The 11,153-nt window shown below is 55.8% G+C and overlaps 1 protein-coding gene across 3 annotated transcripts in view; it reads left to right on the forward strand.

Moving 5' to 3' along the window:
• The first annotated feature begins 4,981 nt into the window (after positions 1 to 4,981).
• SLC28A1 (solute carrier family 28 member 1) overlaps positions 4,982 to 11,153 on the forward strand; it is a 51,717-nt gene continuing 45,545 nt past the window's right edge. For all 3 annotated transcript variants that reach the window (XM_035024210.1, XM_035024211.1, XM_035024212.1), the window contains exons 1-4: positions 4,982 to 5,069; positions 5,846 to 5,957; positions 6,797 to 6,882; positions 8,037 to 8,128. In XM_035024210.1, coding sequence (XP_034880101.1) covers positions 5,862 to 5,957; positions 6,797 to 6,882; positions 8,037 to 8,128 — 274 coding nt within the window. In that variant the 5' untranslated portion in view covers positions 4,982 to 5,069; positions 5,846 to 5,861. The remainder of the gene's footprint in view (positions 5,070 to 5,845; positions 5,958 to 6,796; positions 6,883 to 8,036; positions 8,129 to 11,153) is intronic.

Genomic DNA, 11,153 nt, shown 5'->3' on the forward strand with positions numbered 1-11,153 from the left:
CCTGCAGAATAAATTGGTGCTGGGTCTTACTCAGGAAGTTGCTCAGAGACACAGTATCCCAGATTTCACGGGGTCTGACCAGAGAACACAATTCACAGCCATTGGCTTTAAGTGAAGAATCCATCCTGCCTGCCAAGCAGCTGGTGAGGTGGAAACATGGAGTGGGCACCGGAGAGCCGGCTCAGAACTCCCCAGTACAAACAGGCAGCACGGTGACCCTTGGGTCTACTTCGGGCTGTTCAACTTCTCCATGGTTGCTCCATTTATGGCGCTGGTCCCCCCATCACACACGTCCATGGAGGAAATGGTGACCAGTACCCATGTCCTTGGGTTAGTGTAAGGGTTCAAGGAGATCACGTGGCTAGAGCTTGTAGCACAACCTGGCACGTGCCAAGCTCTCAGACGCTTGGCTCTCAGCTGGTACCGTGGTTGTTACCGTCTCTTGGAACTAGAGGATCCATCCCAGGGCCACTCACACGCTGCTCTTCTCCAAGGTGGGAGACCCTGGTATCTCTCCCTTCCCTCAAGGTGAGGTGGTCAGCACAAATCTCTGCCCCTACCCCTGACAGCCATCTTGCCAACTCTCATCCTATGGGAGACAGTCAGCATGGCCTCCTGACCCACAAGCTGGCCGATGTTTAGCTCCTGGGGTGGGGTCAGGCTCTCCCCAAACCCCCATGGCCATGGAGTGAAGGGGATTGGCTGCAGCCTTTGGAACGATGAAACTTGCTTCTACAGGCATAGTGGAATGGAAAGGAAATGCTTGAAAATGAGTCATGGTGTGTAACTGGCAGGTCCACACAGGAAGAACAGTTGGTACGAGTCAGAGGAGAGTCAGAGATGAGGCTGTGTCTTTCATTCTACAGCACGATGTTATTGGTGGAACTCCACCTGGGTGGAGGGAGGCAAGATATGCCTGGAAAGCCTCAATGTCTAGATGTGACACTCAGAGGTCTTCATTTTTGTTCTTCCTAACAATTGTATGTAATTTGTGATGTCCTACCGGTCAGTACCTTTCCTACGGACACTACTGGTCTATGGTAGATTCATTTTATTGGCTGCTCCTAGGAAGCATAAAGTCCTCCGTGTGGAAACTTCTATAAAAATATCAGGTTTGGGGCGCCTGATCGGTTAAGCGTCTGACTTTTGATTTTGGCTCAGGTCGTGATCTCAGGGTCCTGGGATGGAGCCCCATGTCACACTTCATGCTCAGAGGGGAGGCTGCTAGTCCCTCTCTCTCTCACTCACTCTCTCTCTCTGACTCTCACCTCACTCTCTCTTAAATAAATAAATGAAAAATCTTTTTTAAAAAAATATCAGGATTTGCTCTAAAGCTTAGTGGGTGCCATGAGACCACTGCTCTGACAGGGGAGGGGAGGAAACAATGAAGGGCTTATTTTTGCCTATGTAATTAACCAGCTTCTCAACTGTGACTCAGTGTCAGCTCCGGGCCAACAAGGCAATGGAGATCCTAATTAGTAGCCCCCACAGCCCCTGTCGATGGCTTGTGGAAAATGGTACACCTCAGAGGGAGGATACAGCCTTTGGTATAAAACCTACCAAAGCCAGGGACGTCATCCTTGAACCCAATAGGATGACATGAATTACGACCTATCTTGGTTTGTAGAACATCTTAGCTTGATCCAACTGAGAAGGAAACATCTCAATCTCTCATTATGTAAGAAGCTGATATGAGATGGAAGGGCAAGAAGGCTAGAACATAAAAGAACAACAAGGGAAATAGACTTCACAAAGTAGCAACCGGTTCAATATTTGGAGATAGTGATCTCTTAACTGTTTAGGGAAACTTCCCCCTGCCTGGGTGTGGGACCAGGTGTCCTTATTTAACCAGCCCTTTATTGTTGCTGAGATAGATGAGCCCCAGAGTCATCTTCTTGTTTTCTGTTGGGTAATGGCCATTTGTGCCCATCTGTTCCCAATGAATAGCCAGGGGTGAGGGGTAGACTATATCAGGGGGCCCTTGGAGAGTCATGCAAAGCCAGCTAGGGTGGTGGTGGGCCGGGATGGTGGGGGGGGAACGGTTTTGGTCTTTGGGACATTGGACATCTTTCTTCCCTTGTGAACACGTGGACGTGCTATACAGCTTCTAGGAAGAACACTGTGCTCTAAGTCTTGGAAGAGTCCATTCCCAAAATTTATAAAATTTATAGGAGTTACAACTAGCCCAAACTATTTCTTCAGCTTTTGTATTTTGCCCGATGTCATCAGAATTTGTATATGCTTCGGGTTTGGAATATTTCTGCTACGACTATAGGAAGCCCATCTTTCAATGCCCCAAATAAGAAAGGAAACATTGTATGGAATTACTGGATGTCCTTTCTGTCAACCAGCCGAGGATTAAGAGACAGAAGCAGGTTTAGGAGAGAAGGATGACAAGCTCATATTTATGGAACCTGACAGCAAGAGCCTCTCTTGCTGTCTACTGCTTGGGCACGGAAACCGTGTCTAAGAGCCGAGAAGGAGTGTGAGCAAAGTCATGAGAAGAGAGTGAAGAGACTATTGAACACCCCTTCTGATAATATCTGCCTCTGACAGTTCCGAACGGCTCACTCACCACCTATACAAACATTCTCTTTCTTCTCTCAGAGCCTGCCAAGGAGAAGGGATTCTCTTCCGCTCTGGCCAAGAATTGCCCCGACACAGGAAGTGGCCCCAGGAAACAGACACCAGAAACTGGTGCGTGGCTGCCTCTGACGAGGGGGATGGGGGCGGGAGAGGTGGAGCAGGCCCTTCAGTACAAATCCTCCTAAGTGCTATTTTGTTTTGATTGGAAGGGAAAGTATATATATATACTGATATGGGAAAGTAGATAGATAGAGACATAGATATATAGATATGGTCCTCGCCTCTGCCCTGGACCCAGCGCTCCCCGCCACATCCCCAGCTCAGTCCTGCGCTTCCCTCAGCCCCCGCTCCCCATGGGTGGGACCTCAGAGACCAGCTCCTCAGGAGGTGGGCACAAAGAGGGTGAGGGGACAGCTGAGGCTGAGCCTGATGGTGCACAGCCAGGACCCTTGAGGTCCTCCAGCTCCGGGTCTCTCCCTGTGGAGGTGGAGGTGCTCATCCCAACCTATCCAGCCTCCCAAACGCCAGCCTGGGGCTCTCAGCCAAATTCCACCAAAAAGCATTTGGCTTCTGGGGTCCAGGATCACTTGAGGGGATCTGGGGTCACTCCTTGAGGGGAGGAGCAGGGGAGAAAGTCCTCCAGGAGAGCCTGGAGGAGGAGAATGGTGTCAAGGCATCCCCGAGATGTGCCCTGTGACAGTGGTGAGCCCTGCCAGCCACCATCAGTATTCATTTATGAGGTAGGTACTACTACCCCCCCTTGTTAACTTGAAAGAAACAAGTTAACTTTCAGAGTCTTTAGGCTCTGGCTCAGGGTTCAGACCATGACACACCACCTATGAAATCCATGTTTTAGATCAGGGCACACAAAAATGTCAAGGGTTTAAGGGGCAGCAGAGGGAATGTTTGGAAGCAAGCTTGGCTGCTCCTGGATGTGCTCTACCCCCTGGCTTTCCTCGGGCACCAGGAGAAACCAAGAGAGGAGGGGAGAGGTGAGGAGGCCGAGGGGAGGGGAGGGGAGGGGGAAGAGGCTAGAAGCAGAGAAGCAGGTGCAGCCTCTCTGGGGCTTGACAAGGCCCTCTGCCAGGACGGCTCCTAGCCCACAGAGGCGGGCGTCCTTTAGGATAAACCAGGTGACACCATGGACATTGAGTTTATAATCAAGGCCGCACAGGGGTCCCCAACAGAGTGAGGGGGGCAGGGTGTGGATCTCTGCCCCAGATTGCGAAAAAAAGCTGGTGTAGTCGGAGCCTCCTTTGTAAAAGGAATAACATAAAGGCAAAGTCTGGAGAACAATTCCACAAACTCAGCGGGTCGTCTCCAGGGGGCTCCGCTTAGAGGGGTTTTTAACTTGCTGTGTTCTGTATATCTGTATCTGTATACGGCGTTTCACGAAGCACGTGTAATGCTTTGGTAATCAGAGTGACAGACAAAAAAATGTTTTTAAAGGCAAGAGGCACCCCCACCCTCCATCCATCATCCTCTCCGAACGTCTAGAACAACCAGTATCTGCAGGTAATCCCACCACCTGTGTTACCAGGAAATGTTTATGCATCACATGGGGTTTTGTCCTGAGTGTGTATAATTAATTATTAAAGAGATGTTCACCCTGTCAGAACAGTTTAATGTTTAGTTGGAGGACTGAAACATTAAAGTTTGTCCCTTGACTTCGCACACTGTTGCCTTGGCGTCGGCTAAAAAAAGAAGATACAATTACACGGTATGTTAACTAACTGGAATTTAAATAAAAATTTGAAAAATAAAAAGAATAAGAAATAAGTTACTTATATGGGGAGGAAGGGAAGGAAGGAAGGAAGGAAGAAAAGGAGGGAGGAAGGGGCCAACAGCGTGATTGCGTTCCATTGTCCTGACGTTTTGGAGGCTTGGACGTGAACCGTCGCTGTTTGTGACTGCTACCTGCTTTCCTTACCTTCGAGCTCAGGGAAAGGAGGTTGTTGTCATAATCACCGATTCCGTGAGGAAGGGAGACTGGTGAGATGCAAGATGAAAGCTAACGTGCATGATCCTCCAGCCTGGGTAACCTCGAGGGCCGGTGCAGAAGGAGGCCATGGGGGCGGGGGCGAACTTAGAGAGGGTGAGAATAGTGAAGACAGGCTTCCTGGAAGAGGTGGGCCCATGTGGGAGAGGGGAGAGTAGGGAAGAGGGCATCTCAGAGGAGGGAGGCAGATGAAGTTTGAAGGCAGGAGCCCAGTGGGCCAGGCCCAGAGTGGGGCCCACTGGCTCTGTTTTCCCTTTTCCCTGAGAGAGGTTGGGGTCCCTTCCCCGGCCGCGGCCCTGGGCCTTGGAGAGGGCGCTGGACCGAGCTGGGTGGGAGGCCCAACCTCTTCCCGCTCTGGACTCTGCCCAGGAATTTGCACTGAAAAGAGAAGACGGGCCAAAGTGCAAGCAGGTTGAAGTCATTTTGTCCCCGTGGAAATACGCGCTTCTGTCCTTTCCCGAGAGTGACTTGTTCACCACAATATGTGAGTAGGACGGGGGTCCTGCCTCTCCCCGGACAGTTGTGCATCTGTGTGTGTGCACAGATAGCTAGGCATTCCTGGGCTCTGCTTGTGTGTGAACTTGCACATGTCTCCTTGCTCGCATGTGCACCCATGTGTATGTGCCTCTGAACGTGTGAGTTTAACCAGGCCGGTGTTTGGATGGAGTAGGGTGCTCCCCAAGGGGAAGAAACAGGAGTGGGGAGAGATTTGGTCTTAGCTCAGGCTCTTATTCAGATGAGTTAGGCCTATGAACTGCAGCAAAAAAAGGACTATTGGCTTTCAGAATTGAAAGGTCCAGTGGTGGGACTGGTTTCAGGTCTAGCTGGATCCAGGGACTGGGAGAGTCTTTGGGATATTATTTTTCCAGCTTTCAGAGGCGGGACAGTATAATACGGTGAAGCTATCACTTAGTGGCAATGGCTTTAACCTGCTATGGGAGTGATGAGAGCTAGAGGTTCTTTTACATGATTCCTTCCTTGCCCTCCCTGTGAGGTGGGCATAATTTGCCCTGCTTCTGCTGCCCCCCCCCAGATATGCAAGGACTTGCGTCCCACGGGTTCAGAAGTGAGTGCAGGAAGGGGCGCCTTCCTCTGTGGCTCCCAGGCCCAAGGAGGGTTGAGCTCCGGGATGATCAAAGCGGCACCAGGCATCTGCTCCCTGTTTCCATCCTCTCTCATCCTCCTCCCTTCTCTGGGCCCCCCACCTGGGTCCTGCCTTGCCTTCTGCTTTCAGCTTTGGGCCCCGACTTTGTCTTTCAGCTGGAAGATCGGGCACATGGAAGACAAGACACCAAAACGAAGAGAGTCCATCTCGCTCACATCTGTGGCCAATGGTCTGGAGAACAAGGGGGCTGAGCTCTTGGAAAGCCTGGTCTGTCTCCTTCCCCTTCCCCATTTTGGCCCCTTGGGGGGAGGGCCCTTTGTTCACCATCTTCCTTCACCCCTCCTACCTCTTTGCTTGAAAAATTAGGACCTCCCTGCCCCGCAACCTCAATGTGCAGCCCCTTTATTTCGCTCATTAACCCTGTGTTGTGGACCTGAGATGTGCCAGGAGCACCTGCCCTAGTCTGAAAGGCTGGAGGGGACGTTTGAGCTGTGATCTAAAAAACAAGGAGAGACCACGTGATTGGAGGTGGGGTGGGGGTGGATCTCTGGGGAGGCCTCAGCCTTTAAGGAGCTGGCCCTCTTGTCCTTGCTCCGAAATGGCCAAGTGGAGGCCCACCACCCAGAACTCTGGAGCCGAATATGACACCCTTTTCCCTCCCAACCTCCCCTGACAAAGCCCCCTGCCCCTTCAGCACACTGAGCAACCCCGGGGTGTGCCTTTCACACTGTAACCTCTACCCCCCGAAACACAACTCCACAGACGAATGGAGGGCAAACGGTGTCCTGGAGCCATGCCACGAGGTGGCCCCACCTGAGGCTTCCCCAACCACCCACCGCCGAGGCTCCAGGGTCCCCTCTGCACGCAGCCCATGAGCTCCCTGAGGGCGGGATGTGTCTGGCACCCAGTCCAGCACACAGTAGGCGCTCAATGTGCACTTTGCAGAATTTAATGAAGTTGTCCTCTAATGACTTCCTGTGCAAAAGCCCAGCCCGCACCCCAGCGCCCTCCCGACATGCCCATGGGCACACAGCGGGCAGGCAGGGTCCCTCTCCGCTCTCACTTGGGGCAGGAGGCACACTCTGGTCACTGTCTGGTGGCTTTAGGAGGAAGGCCGGACCCCTGGCAACGTCTCAAGCCCTGCAGAGGGTGGGGACAGCTGGACCGAGGCCAGCCCGGAGACCTCAGGACGGTAGGTGGCCTCCAGGAGGGATGTGGGTTGGCCTGGGGGGCAGGGACAGGAACCTGGCCTCCTGACAATAGGGAGGGGGCTTCCAGAACCTTTGTCGCCCAAAGGAGCAAACGTGCTTTAGCGGATGAATGCGCACTGCGGCCTGCTGCCTCAGGGGTGAGCCCGGCCGGAGGCTCCCACCCGGCCTTGAAGGGGCCACAACCAAATCCCCGCAGGAACCGCACTCCATACCGTGGGGCCCTTCTGACTGAAGCCGGATGGGGGCCCCGAACCTCCCCGCCTGCCTTCTACCCCACTGGGTCTCTGGGGCACCTCGGGGAACCTCGAGGCTTAGTTGGAAAAACCCTGGCCTGGGCCGGTCCCCTCATTTCCCGTGGGGAGGCTGAAGCCCCGAGAGGAAGAGAGACCGGCCCTGGTCACACGGGCAGCAAGTGTGAGCCTAGAACTCGGTCTCTTGAGGCCCAGGCTCGCTGGGGTCCCCACTGGCCAGATTCTGAGCTGAGGAGAGCACGAGGCGGAGGGGTGTGGAGGGCAGGGAGCCCAGCTGTGTGCCTCGGATGGGAGGTTGGGGAAGAAGGCCTCCCTTAGGAGGAGGGAGGTGGGGACAGGGAGGGGCGGGGCGTCCCTAACACAGCCCCCTCCCAGGGGCCGCCTTTCCTCCCGGGATACACAGGCGGCCAGGTGCGGGGGGGCGGGCGGGAACTGCAGGCGTGGGGCGGGCTGTTCACATGCTGGGAGGGGCTGCTGACTCAGGTGGTGAGTCTCCCGTCCCCCGGGAAGAACCCCGAGCTGGGACGCAGACAGGTGGAAATGGGACAGGGAGGCGCGGCGGCCGTCCTGGTTTGCGCCCTTCTGCGGGTGGGCGGCTCTTCCTCAGCATCTGGGTTAACTCCTTCCCGAGCCCGAGGGCAGAATTCTCAGGAGGGTCGCTGCCGCTCCAGGCTGAGGCTCGGCTGACGTGGACGGCGTGGGGGGCCTGGGGCATTCCTCGGTTTGCTCTGGGGTGGGGTTGCCCCGGTCCTGTGATGTCGAGGCCAGCGCCCGGCTCGGCCCATGTCTCCAGTGCACTGGGGATGTGCCTGAGTGGCCTCTCCCTGAGGTGTTGACACTGGGAGTCCGGGGCCACGCGCGGACCCTGCTGCTCCTGTCCCCAGGCGGAGCCCGTGGCCGGCCCTGAGGGTCCGACGCTCCTGCAGGGAGCACGCACAGCTTTTTCGATGGATCTGCTCGGGCCTGCTCTGTACAGGTGAGCCTGGGGCCCAGCCGCACCTGGCAGACAGCCATTCCCAGCCCCCACCACCCGCCATCCAAGTCTCAGGGCCTCCACTAATCCAATAATTCAACAACCGACTCGGGGCCAGCTCCGTGCCAGAAGCTGGGACATCAGAAGGAAGCCAGAGCGGGTCTTATTCCCAAGGTCGTCTCCGATCAGTGAGGGAGAGGGGAGCTAGTATTTCCACGTGATGCAGCCAGCCATCTAGGAACACCAGAGAAAGATGGGAGCGATCAGGGAGGACTTCCAGGAGGAGGTGACATTCAGGCCTCACCGGTGGAGCAGGAGCCAGCCGGGGACGCAGCAGGACAATAAGGGGTGAGAAGGCACTCCATGCAGGACTCCAGGAGCAAAGGTGAAACCCGGCGCGGTGCCGGCTGGACTGTTCCACCAGAGCCAGAGAGAGCCATTGAGGGATTTAACAGGCAAGCGTTGGGGCCGGATCCACACTGTAGGAGCCTGGGAGAGGCAGGCAGGGGTGAGGGGGGCTGGTGAGGGCAGCAGTACATGGGTGAGAAGACGAAGTGTCAGGCCGGAGAGACCCTCGGGAAACTCCTCCAGGGACGCGCGGAGAATGAATCGCGAGGGGCGTCAGTGACCGCGGTCTGGGGACCAGCCGCGCAGGGGGCGTTGGCAGAGGGAGCGGCGGGGCGAGCCTGAGGGGCTGTGGGGGTGGGGGGGTCAGGAGGGGTGAATAGCTCCTGTGCAATAAGGGGAGCAGCGGAACAGGGACGGAGGAGCGGCCAGGGGATTTAGCGCCAAGCAGGTCACTAGGGAGCAGCGGGGGGAGGGGCTGGATTGAGTGAATGGGAGGTGAGGCAGTGTAGACAGCAAGTGTAGACAGCTCTTTGGAGGGATTTTTTATGAGGACAGGTGGGAATATTAAGGAGGGTGTGACAGTGTAAAGGAAGGGGTGTGTTGCTGACAGGAGACACTTGGACTGTGTTTGTGAGCCGAGGTGGGGGCTGGGGGGTGGGGGTATAGAAAGAAGGGGGAAGGACGAGGAGACAGATGGCAGGTGGAGGGCAGGCCTCTAGGCCCAGGGAAAGAGGGCAAGGGGACCAGTGGAGGGGCAGGTCACCTGGTCCTGCAGGTAGGAGATGGAGAGGGTGTGGGTGTGGATGCAGAAGCCCCTCCCCTCCCCTCCCCTCCCCCCCCTCCCCGCCTCAGGGGGCCAGGCAGGGAGAGGACACGGAGCGCCATGATGGCAATGGCCCTGGTCTCCATGTTGAAAGCGAAAGCAGGGCCGTCTGCTGAGATGGGCTGGTTCATGGCCCTTCGAAGCTTCCTTCTAGAGATGTCTGAGACAGTGAAGTCTTCCTTTGGCAGGATCTGAGCCCGGGCCTTCTCTGTCCCCCTTGCCTCCACCCTCACTCAGACTCAGACTGGTTCCTCCTGAAGAAATGATTGACACAGGAGCACCTGGGGGGCTCAGTCAATCATCCAACTCTTGCTTTCAGCTCAGGTCATGATCTCAGGGTTGTGAGATGGAGCCCCGTGTGGGGCTCCGTGCTCACCAGGGAGTCTGCTTGAGATTCTCTCCCTCTGCCCCTCCCCCCAATAAATAAATCTTAATTTTCATGATCTTCAATCATTCTTTATCTATCTCCTCCTATCCTGCCTTTGTCGTCACTGTCAGTAAACGATCCTTTACAATGGCCGATCTCGATTTTCTCCATGTTTGTGATCTTGCTTTCCTCCAGCTCTTTGATAACTTCACTGTATCGTGTCTTTTATGGTGAGGCCCTTCGCATACTTTCTGGGAGTAGGTGCGGCAGAATGATGAAGCTCGTGTTCTCAGCACTGTGTGCCTGAGCCGTAGCCATGGTGTCCTCCCCTTAGGTGGGCTCTCTCCATGGGTGCAGAGATAGCCCTGGCTGCTGACCAGTCTCAGAAGAAGACCCATATTTCTGGCCAAGTCGCCGGAAGTCTTTGATTGGGTCATGTACCCCTCCCTGGGCTCCTACTGGACCACATGGGCTCAGAGTGGGAGCAGAGGAGTCCTGTCACCAGAGGGGTGAGCAGACCCTAGAAGAACACAAATAATTCCGAAGACACGTCTCTCCATGCCCTGTCTGGGGGACTTGTCCACCCCGCCTCCTCTCCCGCACAGTGTGCCAGTCCCCCCCCACCCCCGAGTCATGGGGCCCTGAGACAGACAGACCTGGGTAGGAATTTTAGCTCAATTCCCTCCCAGTGTGAGTCACCCTGCTTCGCTGACCTCAGGTGCCTCATCTCTAAATGGGGATCAGCACAGACCCGGCTGTGGGTGGTTACGAGCAGGAACCCCACAAGGGCTGGGAGGTGCTGAGTGCAGCACCCCTCGGCCTCCCACGGCCCTGGGCCTGCATCCCCGGCCCTGCCCCCAGAGCCACATCTGCGTGCCCCTAAGTGACATCTGTGCAGGTCGGAGGCCCAGCCCGCAAACCTCGGTGTGAGAGGAAGGGAGCTTGCTTTCTCAGAACTCAACTCCTGTGCTATTTCAATTTCATCATCCCAGCGCGTGATCGGAACTTAATGTCTGTCAATGTGGAATGTTCCTTCACCCCTTTCCCCAGGAGTCCCCCCCACCTCATAGCCGCTATCAGTCCTCAGCTGTGTCCTGACCTGCCCACTTCTGCGGCTGGTCCTAGGTCCTCTGCCCTTGCAGGTAGCCATGGAGATGCCCCCGTCTCCGTCGGGGTCTGTTCTGGTCCTTCCCCTCTCCTCTTCCGAGCTCCTCACAGAGATCACTTCTGCTGCTTGAGGGCCCGCTCTGCTGTGCAGAACCCCAGAAGCTTTCTACGGCTCTGCCTGCCCACCCAGCGCGGGTGCTCCTCTCTCTGAAATCTCCCTCCCTGCCTCCCTGGGGCAGGGCTCCTCTGTTCCCAGGAGCCACCACCGCCTCCAGCTAGTCTGTCCTCCCGCTAGTCTGTCCTCAACTAGTCTGTCCTCCAGCTAGTCTGTCCTCCAGCTAGTCTGTCCTTTAACCACTGTCTTCCAACTAGTCTGTCCTCCC

The sequence above is a fragment of the Mirounga leonina genome, unplaced genomic scaffold (assembly GCF_011800145.1).
Source record: "Mirounga leonina isolate KUSES-001 unplaced genomic scaffold, KU_Mleo_1.0 Mir_178, whole genome shotgun sequence".
NCBI classification, from domain to species: domain Eukaryota; kingdom Metazoa; phylum Chordata; class Mammalia; order Carnivora; family Phocidae; genus Mirounga; species Mirounga leonina.